The 16,110-nt window shown below is 38.3% G+C and overlaps 1 protein-coding gene across 6 annotated transcripts in view; it reads left to right on the top strand.

Annotated features, from left to right (window-relative positions):
* Positions 1–16,110, top strand: part of myom2a (myomesin 2a) — a 34,191-nt gene that overhangs the window by 9,874 nt on the left and 8,207 nt on the right. For 2 of the 6 annotated variants that reach the window (XM_025908183.1, XM_025908180.1), the window contains exons 2-23: positions 218–310; positions 592–727; positions 1,293–1,447; positions 1,605–1,697; positions 4,242–4,330; positions 4,409–4,447; positions 5,278–5,442; positions 5,547–5,708; positions 7,097–7,238; positions 8,012–8,211; positions 8,294–8,347; positions 9,677–9,804; positions 10,814–10,997; positions 11,279–11,296; positions 12,020–12,194; positions 13,184–13,305; positions 13,511–13,528; positions 13,902–14,089; positions 14,237–14,363; positions 14,696–14,874; positions 14,977–15,091; positions 15,687–15,846. In XM_025908183.1, coding sequence (XP_025763968.1) covers positions 218–310; positions 592–727; positions 1,293–1,447; positions 1,605–1,697; positions 4,242–4,330; positions 4,409–4,447; positions 5,278–5,442; positions 5,547–5,708; positions 7,097–7,238; positions 8,012–8,211; positions 8,294–8,347; positions 9,677–9,804; positions 10,814–10,997; positions 11,279–11,296; positions 12,020–12,194; positions 13,184–13,305; positions 13,511–13,528; positions 13,902–14,089; positions 14,237–14,363; positions 14,696–14,874; positions 14,977–15,091; positions 15,687–15,846 — 2,742 coding nt within the window. Of the gene's footprint in view, positions 1–217; positions 311–591; positions 728–1,292; positions 1,448–1,604; positions 1,698–4,241; positions 4,331–4,408; positions 4,448–5,277; positions 5,443–5,546; positions 5,709–7,096; positions 7,239–8,011; positions 8,224–8,293; positions 8,348–9,676; positions 9,805–10,813; positions 10,998–11,278; positions 11,297–12,019; positions 12,195–13,183; positions 13,306–13,510; positions 13,529–13,901; positions 14,090–14,236; positions 14,364–14,695; positions 14,875–14,976; positions 15,092–15,686; positions 15,847–16,110 lie in introns of all 6 variants that reach the window. The other 4 variants (XM_025908182.1, XM_025908181.1, XM_025908185.1 and 1 more) reach the window with 4 other exon arrangements.

Here is a 16,110-nt window from a genome sequence, read left to right as displayed (position 1 = left end):
CATCAGGCAGATATGCTAGGAAATCTTGAAAATTGAGCATTCTGTAAAAATGATTGTAACTGTAGAAGTTATTGCAGTTACACTGCGAGTGTTTGTGTTTTTATGTATGTATGTGTTCAGAAGACAAACTCAGCTCAGCAGCAAAACTAAAACCTGAGAATCTTTTATGCAGAGAACTTGCTTTGGCTGATTTTTAATGATGTGTTTTCCTCAACAGCAAATCAAGCTCTAAATCGGTGAGTCAGGCACAGGCCCAGGCCACGGAGGCTATGGCAGAACAAGCCTATACCATACCGGTGTTCCGGCAGAGGTGAGTCTGCTCTGGCTGACAGCTATTTCAGTCGCAAGGTAACATGCAACTACATTTTCTGCTAGCTGACCCCTGTAACCACAGCACATTTCTTCAGTATAGTTAGGTTAGTTTTATCCTGTGTCATGCTTGATATGCTCAACGCAACGATTTGAGGTTGTATCGCACAATTATTGCAGGGTAACAGTTCAGTTTGTAGGTAAATATGTAACAAATGTTTATCTTACAATGATGCTAAAGTCAATCTTAGTCAAAGATTAATCTGATGTATGCATTGTTAGGACTGCTGAGGAGACTGAGGAGTACCAGAGAGTAAGCAAAAATGTTGGGAAAGGACTGGCTGTTATTCAGGAGGAGCTTCAGAGGATGAGGATCGCTACTAAGGCCCAAGTGGAAAGTCTTGAAATTCAGAAAGAGGTTAGTAACCATCTGCTAAACAACTCGAGGTGACACTATACTTCCTTTGTTGGTTTGTTTTTCTGGTGTGTTATCACATATATGTGGAACAAGTTTAAAAGTCTGTGGAAATGTTATGTGTACGCTTTAATGTATCTGTCTCTGTTACAATCACTATTAAAAATATGTCATTTTGTAATCATGAGTACAGCTAAACAGCAGATCTAGAGTCTCTAAATGTAGTCTAAGTCATTCACTGTAGATACTCAGCTGTACATTTCTATTAGATCTGAGCACAGTGGTCTTATTGACATTGCATCAGTGAACTGTTGGTAAAAAAAAAGTCTCAGTTTCATTTAACGTAATAAATCAACTTTTTAGGAGTTTTAACAATATGATCACTAACATCTGCTGACCTCCTTTTCCTTCATTGCTTTTGGCAGGATTTAGATTTGCTGCTAGCTAAGAATTGTTGACAAAGATAACATGTTGTACTGAAGTGCTTATATAGTCTCTGCCCTATGCATAATGCATAAAAATGTCATTTTCATAAATACATTGACTTGATGCAGTTGACTTTCTCCAGGTTAAGGGGATGATGAGAAAGAGGGTGGATCTGTTGGAGGAAATCCCCAAATTGCCAGACTTCCTGGTGGCCTTACGGCCGCATACTGTGTGGGAGAAGACTCCTGTCAAGCTATTCTGCACCGTCGAAGGAAATCCAAGGCCCATTGTCAAATGGTCAGTATACTGCCATCACACACAAGTGGGTTATTAAATTTGACTGTAGTTTTTGTGGTAATACCATTATAAGCTTTTCTGATTTATTACACTATTGAAATATTTTAGGAGTGTAGAATATCACTGTGGTGTGAAACTGATTCTGATTCACTGGCAGGTATAAAGATGGAGTGCCAGTAGATCCACTGAGTGCCCCAGGAAAGTACAAGATTGAGAATAAATATGGAGTCCATAGTTTGATTGTTAGCAGGTATGTATTATCCACAACTCTCAGCAGTTAGACATAAATGATTTCATTAAACTGAGTTTTATAACATTGACACTGCAGCCTTTGATTTTCTTTTTACCTGAAATGAGGTAAAAAGAAAAAAGTCATGTTGTTCAGTAAATTAGAGAAGTAAAATGTTTTAGTAAAATTAAGTTATGAATTAAAATGAAGTTATTAATTACTGATATGTATTGGTAATGCATTAGCATCTCTGAAATATTCATACAAATTTAGTAAAGACTTCCACTATCAGTGAGCTAACTTTTTCCAGGTGCAGGTCGATTGTCCGTTTTATATCTCAGGATCCTCCGACACTATTTTGAGCCGCATAGTGTGGTAGTAACCAAGTGTGCTAGTTACTAGTTACTGCATCACTGTCATCTTTTTGTGCACATGGCAGCCAGCATTCAACTGTAACAGGGAAGTGTAGCATCAATAACATATAAAAATTATTTAAATAACAAATGTAAAATTGTTAAAATGTAAAATTGTTAAAATGTAGTTATTCTGTAGACTATAGAATAAGACTGTAAATGTACAGTAATAAGGTAAAAAAGCCAATATATTTCTTCCTTAGACTAAGATGCCTGAACTAATGTTAGGGCAACAGGAAAAGATATAATACAATCTTGAATATATTATACAGTACTGTGTGAATGTCTTCGGCCACTTTATATTCTTAATAGTTTAAAGAGTCAGACTTTCTTTCTTCTCCAATCTCTCACTCATTTTCTGTCATACGTGACTTGTAGCTGACCATTTTTTGTTTATTTGTTGCTCCACTTAACAATGACCTACGAATCATTCAAGCACAAAAAAAGCATCACCTAACACCTAACTGTTGTGTGTCTACACATAACAGAAAAATTGCACCAACAAGATGAGGCCCAAAGAGGTATTAACTGTTGTCATATTGCTGCAATGTTGGCAATATGTCCTTAAAAAATCTGGGAAAAGTGGACAAGTGGAGGACAAAAGAAATGGCTGACATAAAAAGTCGCACCCAGTAAAAATCCATTAAAGATGTGACACAGGACCTGAGAGATCTGGCTCTACCGTTCACCAAAGCCTCAGCCTAAATGGTCTAAGATGAATGGTGGCTGCCAAGGACTTCCTAAGGAAGTGAAACAGGGAGAAAAGGCTGAGATGGTGTACTAAACTGCACAAGAACTGGAATGAAAATCAAAATAACCTGCTCTGATTGGGCGATGAATCCAAGTAGGACATTTTTGGTTAAAATCATCATCAGTGAGAGTCTATAGCTGTCCATAAAGCATGATGGAGGCTCTGTTATTGTTTGAGGCTGCAGTTCAACCATTAGTGCTGGAGATTGTGTCGAAATGAATGAAACTGTGAACACAGACTTCCCTGCTCTTTAAAATTATAACAAATTCTGTTTTTGTCTTGTGTACTGTATTTCCCCGTATGTTTACACATTTCTATAAATCTCTGCATCTGCTTCCGATTCTCCCACCAAAATATAAAGAAGTGAGGGGTTGTTTAAGACTTTAATGAATTTATCAACTGAGTGAAAATTTCTAGCATTTAAGCAACAAAAGGGCTTCCAGCTCCAGCTTTCAGGATTTCTTCTCGATTGTGTATTAGTTTTTCTTCCACCGGCGCAAGCTGAAATTGCTCCCTGCATGGACTATATATGTTTTGGGGGTTTTGTACACTTTTTTTCATTTTAAATTAAAAAAAAGTCCCATTAAAAGTTTAGTGTAAATATGTTTTATGAGGTTTGTTGAAAAGACAATATTTTTATATAGTCAAGCATTTTTTCTAGTTGCTGTATTATAACCAGCCTTCAAACTGAAAGGAAAGCAGCATAGAAACAAACTGGGAAAGACTGAACGTCTATCACTCATGCTCAGCGTAGACATTTACACTTACAGGACTTTTATTTTGTTAGAACATTATAGCGATATCTTGACATTATCTGACAGTCAGCTGGAGAGTTAGAGGGGAGATGCTAAATTGAGGGTGAGGCAGCAGCCTGCTTCTTTTCGTCATCTTCAAGACCCCTCAGCTGTTCATGTTGGAGTGCTGACCTTTGCGTCATTCGAGCCATGAATTCCTCCGACTGCGCTCCGCTTCTCTCTGTCCCTCCCTCTCTCTGAGAATTTGAATATCTCTGGACCGTCGTTGCGTTGAAGGTCACTGAGAACATTCTAGTTTATTTGCCAAACTTCTTCAGAATCAGTCATTTTCACATTCTTTATGCAAAAAGCACCAAGTGACAAGAAGGATGCAGAATCTATGTCCAAAACAGCTGGGAAAATGGATCAACTTTTAAAATAGTTCAGCTCAGGCTGAAGGTCAAATTTCTTCCTTCTATTCTAAACCTCAGACTCTTCTTGAGTCTCAACACAATTGCTTGCATTTTACCTTCTATTAACCTAAATAGATCTATCTCTCTGAAGCTTGGGTAGACGACATGTTCTTTAAACCAAATGGCATCAAATCAAATATAAATGTTGATATACTGCAATCAGTGACTTGTTCCTACTCTGGCTGACCTTGTAGGTGTGTTGTGAGTGATACTGCTGAGTACAGTGCTGTGGCAACCAACCAGCATGGCACAGCTACCAGCAAAGCTAAAATTATTGTGAAGAGTAAGTCTCCCTCTTTCGTAAAGACATTGCTCACCTCCCATGTCTTACTCTGTAAACATAAACGTCTTTTCTTCACAGGACCAGCTGGAGCCGGAGAGTCCTGCCAGCTTGGTTTAGGTGAGAGCATAAAGGGAGTTAGTGAGACTGGGGAGTGTGGGGATTGAGGTGTCACTCCCAGACACAAGCTCATGGAATCATGACACTTCAAATAGCAACGCAATGAGAGGCCTGATAAGAAGTGGAAACTTTGATGGGAAGCTGTTCCTCTCCTGTGACTCCCTCTGAAGAAAAACAAAACACAGATCTGTCTTTAGATGAGCAGCAAGCGATCTAAACATTTATGTGCATGTTGGGATTTAAATAATGAGCAGTCCAGAAAATACTAACCTCCACAAGATTTCATTTTGACTAAAAACACCAGACATCTCCTTTGTCAAAACTAATTAAGCTGGATTACCTTATTTAAGATTTATTGTATACATTGTTGAAATGGAAAAACTCATGCTGTTCACTCCTTATGGACACATTTTTTAAAAATTCCAGAGAAATAAGTGTGACTACAAATTGCTTCTACTTTCTTAATGTTACTGGATGCACTGATTGTACTTGAAAGTTGTTAAACCAAGTCCACGTCTAAAATGAAACACTCGTCACACATCACTTTGTGGAAATCACAGCCTGTGGTTGTCACAAAATTTCCTTAAAATCATTGACGTCTAAGATACCAAATCTCGGACCTCACTTTGGTTCCTGGACACGTATACTGAATTTTGATGCTTTTGAATGACAAGACCATATAGTTATATTGAAAAAATGTCAGATTTATGTTCATAAATCCATTGTGGTTCTACATGATCATTCTGATATTGCAAACATCTACTCTCCACATATCCACAAAATACGATTGTTATCTCATTGCTAATGATGTTGCAAATCTTGTTCTCCAGTGCCTCATCTGACTGAGATCCATGCCAGTAAGCTGGATGTCAGCCTGCTTGACCGGTTCCCAGTGTCTTTTGGTGTGGAGGGCAACTCCATCAGACTGGTGTGTACAATGGTGGTGGTCCCCGATCTCCCCAACATACCACCCATCGCCCAGTGGTACAGAGATGGTCAGACCTTCTTTCATTCTTTCATTATGTTTGTGTGTAGCACTGTCGGTTGACTGTGGAGTTTGGTCACTTCTCACTATGTCCTCTATCTTGTATTCTAAAAGATAAACTGCTGAAACCAAGTAAACTGGTAGAGATGTCAGTGGGTGGAGGTGCTGCCTCTCTTACGCTGCCTCACCTGGCCAAAGATGATGAGGGCCTCTACACGCTTCGGATCTTCACAAAGGACGGCACTGCTGAGCATAGCGCCTACCTGTTTGTCTCAGGTAGGGCAAAGTCCTAACATCAAGTCGTCATTGCTGTTTTGCAGCAGTGACAAATCAGAAATCACAGTTTAGAATAAATAGAGCAATGGCAAAATTTTAAAAAAGCCAAATCCCTATGAATAAGCAAAAGGGATAGAATAGCACAAACCTTAGAAATCTTAAACTTACCACTTATAACTTACCTTACTTAAAATACCCAACTATAATGTCTGGTTATCATATATGATAGTCTGATTATGTGTAGTGCAGAAATAACTTGCCTTGAACTAATAATAGATACAAGAAAAAAATCAAGAAAATACGTAACACTGTTGAACCTTCCTCTGAGGCATGTGAGAAATTTTTGAATTTCTTTTTGGAAAAGGTGAATAATGCCAGGGCTCAGATATCACCACGTCTGCTCTTGACACCTCAGTCACTGTTTCTTGCTCTGCTGCTTTCTGCCAGTTTGAGCCTGTAAATTTATTTTTATTGTATGAGGTTGTTGGTCATCTGAAGCCCACAGGTTTCCCTGCTGATGTTGTTCCACCTCGATTATTTAAAGAGGTCATTTCCACTCTTCCATCTGTCCATCTGTCCTCGATAGCAGTTTCTCATCTGGTATTTTTCCTAAAACTTTTAAGCATGCTACAGTTCAGCCTCTGATTAAGAACACTAGCCTGGATCTTACTATTTTATCAAATTTTAGACCTGTTTCCAAGCTTTTCTTTTTCTCTGAAGTTCTGGAGAAAACTGCTTATAGTCAGCTGAAAACCTTTTTCGATGAAAATAGTGACCTTGAGATTTTTCAGTCTGGTTTTAAATCTCTGCTTGGCACAGAATCTGCTTTGCTTAGGATTGTTAATGACATCCTCCTGGCTACAGATTTAGGGGATCATGTGTAGGCATTCATGGTAATGCTCTGCCATGGTTTAGGTCTTACCTGGCTGAGAGAACATTTTGTGTAAGTCCTCAGCTCCAGTCTCATGTGGGGTACCACAGAGATCAGTACTTGGACCTCTGCTTTTATCTTCTGCCCCTTGGCTGTATTTTTTAGAAACCACAAAATTGCTCTCCATTGCTATGCAGATGATACGCAGGTTTATATGCTCCTAACAAACAAAAATAACTACACTATGCAAATGGTGGTAAATGATGTGTCTTGAGCAAGTGAAAACTTGGTTGGCAAAATGAAATGTTTTATTAGTTAGAAATTAAATTAAGTTCCTGATCTTTTCTATACTCACAGCAGTACATAGATTTAAAAGAGGTGTTATTGAGTCCTTATTTCCTGTTACCACACATTAGGCATAGTATGCAAATAAGATTTGGAGCCATAATAGCTGTGTCTATCACCATTTGTCTTCCGTTCTCCCTCCCCAACATACCTGTGTTTTTTCATTCCCTAGATGCTGCTCCCTCTGCACCCGGAGCCCCCGGTGCACCAATGAGCGTAAAGGCCTATGATGTCAATTCGGACTATGTCCTAGTTGCCTGGAAACCCCCAAACACTGTCAACGAGGCACCCATCACTGGATACTTTGTGGATCGGTCAGTTTTAATGTTGAGAAGGCTTCCAGCTCTCTTTAAATAGACCGCAGTTGGCACACTGACATGAATACAGTGGAATTATACTGCACTTAATGCCAAGGAAGTGAGTCATAGTTATTAGAGCTGCACTCCTTAGAAGATTTTCTAAAGTAAATGTATCTTTTCACACCAAATGCCAGATATGATTTGCTTATTTTCATGGTTGCATAATGTGGATATAAGACTTGTGGGATTTGCAAATCTCATAAAAGCGTATTTTATTAACAGTTGAACATTGAAAACGTATTTAATAACATATGTTTATGTTTTAAACAAATGTTTAAAGTGGGAAAATGAACCATTTTAAGAAAAACAATATACCTTATTTTGGATTTGATGGCAGCAACACATCTTTAAAAAATCGCTGGTGCAGGGCCATGTTTACAGCTGACTACATCCCCTCTTCTTTTAACAACCAGATGTTTACAGCGGACTGTTGGGAGATCAGTTTTGCCCTATTTTTGCCTGCTGTATGATCTTCTATGTCATCTTTTTCATTTCATGATGCACCAAATGCTTTCAACTGGTGAAAGGTCTGGACTGCAGTTTTCTTTAAACAAAAATACTTGCAAGTGCAGCCCTTCTAACCAGTTTATTAGGATACTTTAACTTCTCAGCTTGTCAAAATTGCCTCACAACAAATATAACATGTCATTTTGAAGTACTCTCTTATAAAAAGAGATTAAATTCTTGATAATGGAGAGTTTATTTGCCATAAATGATCCATTTCATAGGTGTGAAGCTGGCACCGATACTTGGGTGCAGTGCAACGACGCCCCAGTGAAGATCTGCAAATACCCAGTACATGGCTTAAGGGTTGGCCACTCCTACTACTTCCGGGTCAGAGCTGTGAACAGCAGTGGCATCAGCAGGCCTTCACGCAAGTCAGACAAAGTGACGGCCCTGGACGCTGCAGAGAGTGAGAGACTGCAAGGTACAGATGAAGGTAAATACAAAATACAGGACAGCAGGATGCCAGCGTTTTCTGACCGATCTGTTGTCATTTCCTGCAACAGTGATTAAAATTGAAGGAAAATACGACATAGTGATAAAGGATGATGACCTGGAAGGTATAGTGGTTACAGACTCGTCTGGTTTCACAGTTTTTGTTTCCCCTACCTTTAAACCACCACCTCACAATCTCACTAAATACTAACATCTGTCACTCTTTCCAAACCCCAGCAGCACCATCATGATAACATTTTACATTTCATGGGGATGTTTGCTTAAAAAGGCATCTTCCCTGATCAAAATCTCACTGACGTTTGTTTTCTGTTCCACTATCAGTGAATTTTCTTTCCATTTATACCTGTTTATTTGACATGATCATTATTCCAGTAACAAATGAGTGCTGCATGATTAAATTAGTTACTATTACAGGAATATGTTTTCATCTTAAGGTGTGGCATTTGAATTCTGGCGTTTACATTCTTATCTTTTTCAAAGAAGGAAACATGAAAAGGAAAAAACATTTTTATGCTGATCTTAGAACTAATCTGTCATTTTCTCATACTGTGTGTTTTTAAATAACACAGGGAAAACTGTTTTCCAGAGCCTTCCCAGCTTAACTTTTGTGGTGCAGTCTTTGATCTAATTTAACTTTTTCCATTCACACTTTAACTGAAACGGTTTTCTCTTTAAATTGTGTCCACTTAATATAGTTTACTACTTTAACAAAAACTTATAATAGATGAAAACTAATTTTAAAAACTAATAGAAAATATCAAAATAATACATATTTGTATAATATCACAAACAAGGCTATTGTAGAAGTCCCACATTTCACTGTTAACTTTAACTTTGATATGTCCTTTTAGTTCATATTTCTATTTTTTTTCATCTGAAATATGATATTGGGATTTTTGTCCATGTTCTGGTTTATCTAATGGCTAATTGCTGTATATGAAACTTGTAGTTAAACAAAACTAAAATATTGTGTGTTTTGTGAGCATTGAACCACCAAACCACACACGAGGCTGTGGCAGCTCTAGTGTAGCATTTGGATATCTAATTATTGTTGAATGCTGCCAAAATAATTATTTAATCTTTAATTAAATTCCACCAATGTTATTGTCCTGCTGATCAGCACTTTTAGAATTTAACAAGCTTTGAGAAAAAGGCAGGACCTCTCACACTGAATCTTGTAGAATAAGACTTAGTCAATTATGTTTGTTTTCATCACTTATGAGTAAGATTCTATGAAAATGCATTATTCAAACCCATATAGTGTTGAATATTCAATCACCTCTCTGCCTTTGAAAGCAAGCTCACCAGAAATATTAGAAGCATTGTAAAATTCACTGTAAAAACCCGAGTACAAAAAGTGAATAATGTGGGACTTCTGCAATGGCTGCTGTTCTGTGTACGTTATGCCTCAACACTGTTCACTCCCAATCTAGGCTACGTAACTATCCCAGGTGAACCCACAGATGTGCATGCATCCGAAATTTTCAAATCATATGTCGTGCTGAGCTGGAAGCCTCCTAGCCCCCGTGGACGAGCTCCACTGTGGTACGTCATCGAGAAGGTGTGTGCTGCTTCACTTTTGCCCATCAGTTTCTCTCAGTTTAGCCGATTTAACCTTGGTACTGTAGCTGAGGGATAAGCAAGACAGTCACATTTCAGTTTCCCCTCAAGTTGTACTTAAATGGCAGCACTACACACAAATGAATCTGTATTACATTTGGGTTGCGTGAAATTCTTTTTCTTTTTTTTTTATTACACACAGAGAACTCTACACTAGCATATCTCCAGAATTCAGTTTGATACATTTTTTTAACTTTTGAGCTCATCTTTAGAGAAGCTTCCGTGGGTTTAAACAGGGTTTTGCTACCCACTGTTAATATGAAACATTGGATTTACTGCATCCAGTTTAGAGTCACATGACATGTTTTAATGCATATAATTGCAAGCATGTAAACATAGCTGTGAGCTTATAATATATTGCAAACAAATTCATATAGTAGCCATAGTGAATGCTTATACAAGAAGTTCAAATGTAATATAAATTTGTGTGATAGTAGCTATATATTGACATGCTAGATTTCAAGTAATTTTATGATAGTTAAAATCCTATTTATTACATATTGTATCTGATGTATTGTGTTTTTAATAGTATTTTTAATATCACATATTAAGCAAACCAGTCAAGTTGTAAACAGTCTTGCTAAAAATGTTGACATTTAAACAACATGTTTATTATATTTCCCATAATGGCATGTGGGATATGCCTTTATGGGATAAAGTGAGAGAATGTTTTCATCAGGTTTAGCTTGTTTTTGAATAACAGTGTTAGCATTGCCCCTGGTTCAATAGCAGAATTCACACAAAGATTGATTTTATTTTTAACCCTTTTGGCACACACACAAACATACACTTTGTTATTTATGATTCTTATATCTTAAATTATTTAATTAATTTAATAAAAGTGAGATTTAACTTTGTAAAACACAGTATGAAAGCTGCTCTTTTTGTCTGTGCCACATCACATATGGCTATACCTTCTTATTTCCCCCCTCCCTGACTCTCTCACACAGTGCTTAGCAGGCACTGGAGACTGGCAGCGGATCAACACAACAGTCAAACTACACTCCCCTCGTTACCCAGTTTTTGATTTGCAAGACGGGCAAAAGTACCAGTTCCGAGTGTATTCGGTCAACATGTATGGCTCCAGCGAGGCCTCTGCGCCCTCTGAGCCCATCCAAAAGGTTGATGAAGATGGTAAGAGCCAGGATCAGTGCAGACTTAAAGACACGTGGTTATATATATGCAGCAAAGCAAAATGCACACAGAAACCTGTGAAGAAATGCTGAAACACAAAATTTTGTAATTTCTTAGAATTATAGATATTAAAGGTCCAGATGGGAAGGCCACTAAAACAACTTTTGTGTTTGTTTACCTAAAGCAAAGTATTTTAGTGCATACATGTAAATGTGTCCGCAAAAACAAATGCATGAAAACACATAGAGTTTATGGTAAAAGTGATTGACTGTGTTTTGCAGGTACTGAACTTCCAATTGGTATGTACAGAAAAATATAAAAGACACTTTAAAAGCACTGTTTTCACACTGCTGTAAGTTCACTCCTTCACTCTCTGGTCTGTGTGTGTTCTTACTATGAGTGATGATTGGAGCACTTGGATATGGCTTAGTAGGCTGTTATATTACAGGGTACCAAGAAGCTTATAAAGGAAGATGAGATTATTCAGGGCACTCGTGCCTAAATTCAAATTAAATCCCAGAAACGCTCCTCTGTCACCGTGTTCTGCCCAAACATCCTGTTCAGCAAAACGGCATGGCAAAGCCATTTCATGGGAACTTAAAAACAGGTCCTCTGTGCTGTGTTTAATCACTGTGTTTGTGCACACAATATACAGGAACACAGAACACAGCATGAATATTGAATGCATGCATGTTTTTTGAGTAGCAGTCACCTGCTGTAGCTGTAACCTGCAGACAAGCAGGTGGAAGTCAAAGCTTCAGTGAGTATTATTTACAGCTAATTGTCATGATTTCTGTTCTGTAAGAAAGTAAATTGATAGGAACTGATACATTAATTAGTCATTTGAATAAAATGTTGTTTAATACAGAAAAAAATATTTACAACTGGTTTGATGTCTGAAGTCATCAGTTGTGGAATCATTCTGTCCTTGTCCTTTTTTCCACTTTAATACTTTCAACTTGGTATATTTTTGGTAATTATTAATATTATATATATATATATGTTTTTTCTTTGCCGCACAGGCGTCCCCTCAGCTCCTGGCCATGTTGTTGCTACTAGGAACACCAAGTCATCTGTGTTTGTGCAGTGGGAGGCCCCCAAACACCTGAAACACCTCATGGGATATTACATCGACGGCCGTGTCGTTGGAGCCAAGGAGTGGTTTGCATGCAACCATAAACCCTTCAAACATACCAGGTAAGAGTGACAAAAATGTTACAAAATGGTCTTACTGTGATTCAGATGTTTCAAATGACACCACTTGCCAATTAAGGTGATTAATTGTATATTCAATTCAATTAAAACTGTAAAATCAAACCAAAGGGTGGACATGATCTGAATAATGGCAGCACTATTAAAAGTGTCTCACACACTGTTTCAGAGGTGATGCAGGCACTTAATGTCTTCGTGTTACACAAATGTTAAACATGGCTTTGACTCTCATTGCTGTTTGTTTACACTTGATGCGCTCTATCCAGTGCTGATTTATTGTGATCAAAACACGAGTTTTTCCTTCTCAGCTGCTTGAACAAGAAGGAAAAGAAGAATTTAATGAATATAAATAAAGTGCCTCCTCTAGAGGAGTGTTACACAGGAGTGCAGTAACTCGACAGCACACAGAGAGCTCAGTCTGAGAGTCCCTGAGCAATGTGTCAGGTTTAATATAAGGCAAAGGCAGGTTGCGGAGTCATGGATAAATAATGATTTCAAAAATTTTCTAGCCTGTTTTATACTTTATTCTGCAATATTCCCAATACTAGCAGACTTTCTCAAATCTGAAGATAAACTCAGGATGACTGTTTTGAGTGGAGCTTATTGGTAACAAGAATCATCTGCATAAAAAAATAGTTTGATTCAGAACAACAATATGTACATAGAAATATCCGATGTGGGCACTGGTTTAGCTCAATAGGTGAGCAGGCGACCACGCGCCCCATGACCAGAATGAGCGACCCGGCTTTGAGTCTGGCCTGTAGGCCTTTGCCGTGTGTCTTCCCCTCTCTCACTCTCTCTCTCCCCCTACTTTCTTGTCCATCTTTCACTGTCACTGTCCAATAAAGACAAATGCCAAAAAAATAATACAATAAAGAAATATCCTATGTCAGAACAAGGGGAAAGACTTCAAGAGATTTTATAACAACTTTTATATGTATGTGATTTAAAAAATGAATGTGTGCGTGTCTCAGGTTTGTGGTGCACGGCCTGATCCCAGGGGAGACCTATGTGTTCCGTGTCCAAGCCGTCAACCTCTTCGGCCTCAGTGAGGAGTCACAGGAGTCCTCTCCCATTGCCGTGGAGCCTGCCCTCGGTAAGAGAATTATCAGGTTCATGATTGCGATTTATATGCTGCCTCTGAAAAGTTAAAACGCTCTTTAAAAAATATACATTTCTTTGAAAAAATAGAGGAATACATTGGAGAATGTATATTTTAAGAGAAATGGTGTTTCTTAAGATTACCGGAGTCCTTGAACCAACGTGATGCTCAGTGTGATTCATTTCATTATTCTGTCCAGGCAAGCGGGCTGAGTATGGTATGTATTCAATAGCTGTGTTTACTTTTGTCCCCCCTTACTTACCCACAGCTTTCTCTTTATCCACCTTTCACTTTTCATTATTGTGTTTTAATCACACAGAGACGTATTTTTAACAGGACTCTACAAAACACTTCACACTTCAAAGTCTGAGAGTAACTCAGCACAAGAGTTGAAAACTTTATGACGAAACTTTGCAGTAGCTGCTCAGTGAAGTGAGAGAAAGTGCATGACAGGCTCACATGCAGCCGATCACAATCAATGTTTCTTAGATTGATTAAAAAAATGTTTAACTTTGAACGACGTCGTGTAAAATGATGTCGTCCAAAGTTTAAATATGAAGCTTTATTAAATGTGAAACTTTGTAATTCAGCAACTCCCAGCGCTCCCTTTGGGATCACCATGCTGAGTTCTGATGGTTCCTCCATAACTGTGGCCTGGAAGAGTCCCAAACACTGTGGTGGCTCCAAGGTTAACGCTTACTACATTGATAAGCGGGACGCTGATACTTTAGTCTGGAAAGAGGTCAACCTAAACGCTGTCACGGAAAGAATGTGCACTGTGAGTAATCAGACACAAGAAGGTTTTCTTTCTTAAAGTTTTCTTTTCTTGTACTTGATAAAGCTAAATTTGATTAATTTACATTTACTCACTTTATTATTACTACTTTATTCATTCATTTGATAATTATGCCACACGTTATTTTAGGTGGAAAATCTGAAGGAGGGAACTTTTTACGAGTTCAGGGTCACAGCCGGTAACATGGCTGGTGTTGGTCTACCATCTGCTGCCAGCATTCCAATGAAATGTGAAGCTTGGACCATGGAAGAGCCAGGTACACGATTGTCCATGTGGCTTCCTTCATTCTGTAGAGTTATCTGTATTTTCTCTGCATCTCACAGTGAGTATGGCAGCTGTAGTTTTGACAGAGGCAAATTCACCAAAGTGCCTGTTGAACTCCTGCAAATATATAAATAAAATGAGAATCCAAGGCTTGTACAATATATTAAAGGTTAAAAAAACATTTTAATTCAAGCCAAAAAAATAAAAATAAAAAACTTAACTGATAAAAATATCCATTAAGTTGCGTTGACTCCAGTTCAACTACAGCTCTAACTTTAGTGTTTGTTCTTTTTGGCGCTGATGATGTGTTTCTTTAAATTCAAGGCCCAGCCTATGACTTGAGCTTCAGTGAGGTCAGAAGCCACTCTCTGGTCATCCTGTGGAGGGCTCCCATTTATACTGGAGCGAGTGCTGTCACTGGATACTTTGTGGACATGGCTAAGAAGGGCTCATCAGAGTTTGTCACTCTGAATCAGGAAGCTGTGAGCCACCGTTACCTGCAGGTAGCAAACCTGGTGCATCATGCATATTCCAACAAATGGCCAAACCTCTTTCCACACCCAAGTCACACTCTCTATGTGATGATATTTCCACGGTTTTCATAGGTGACTGGACTGGAGGAAGGTGAAAGCTATGTGTTCAGAGTTCGTGCTGTCAATGCACACGGTGTTGGAAAACCTTCCCAGTTGTCAGAGCCGGTCTGTGCTAAAGCTATTCCAGGTGATGAAAACAAACTGAACGTGTGCAGGCAGCTCTGCACTTTACATTTTATATTGGCAAAACATTCAGAGACATATGAGACAACAGCATGATAACTGTGTTTTATTTTAAATATTTAGACATCGTATGAGCACACATAAAACACAAAACCACTGATAATTACAGTTGAGCATTTCTAAGTAGAGAACTTTAGCATTCACTATCAAATTTCATATACAAACGAAAACTTATGTGTGGTATCACAGTATTTCTTTCACGCAGTCTAAACATAGAGGCTAGTAGTGCTTTCATATAGTTTACTTTTTTCATTTCTACAGACACATAGTAATGCTTTCATCCTTACTTTGCAATATTTGATATGTCTTTGAAAAGATGCGTACGCACTTTGGAAGGTGAATATCTTTGATCGCTTCTCCCTGCAAACACATGCAAATTACTGCAATCCAAATTGAATTTGTTCATATTATGATTATCAGTTAAATTTATGACATTAACTATAGAATTAAAACCACACAGATTATCTGACAGCTCAGTTTTATGAAAGTGTGTATTTTAATTTTGTTATTACTCACTGGGTTTCACGTGCAATTTGCAGGCACGAAGGAGATTGTGGCTGGTGTGGATGAGGAGACTGGAGATGTCTTCCTGTCTCTTGAGGCGTGTGAAATCTGCGAGACGTCCAAGTTTGTGTGGTCGAAGAACTACAAACCCATCGGTGACTGTCCCAGAGTGGCTGTCACAACTAAAGGCAGAACGTAAGCTTGATCTTTGAGCTTTGACTTTGTTCTGTGTCCTTCGTTTGTGACAGTGGGACGAATCTAACGAATCATTCAGTAAATACAGCAGCGCACACAATGAGCTTCTCCCTCGGGGCCTGAACTAGTTTACTTTGTCATCTTGCTTCGGTGAACTCAAAATGAAAACATGAAACACAGCCGGATCAAGTTTTTATGTTTCCATTCAAAAAGCTAATGGTTCATTCAGGTGTTTTCTAAAAAAGCTCATTATTGGCCACTTTT

Source organism: Oreochromis niloticus, linkage group LG6 (genome assembly GCF_001858045.2).
Source record: "Oreochromis niloticus isolate F11D_XX linkage group LG6, O_niloticus_UMD_NMBU, whole genome shotgun sequence".
NCBI classification, from domain to species: domain Eukaryota; kingdom Metazoa; phylum Chordata; class Actinopteri; order Cichliformes; family Cichlidae; genus Oreochromis; species Oreochromis niloticus.
The sequence above is the reverse complement of the archived record's forward strand: the minus strand, read 5'-3'. Positions and strand labels throughout refer to the sequence as shown.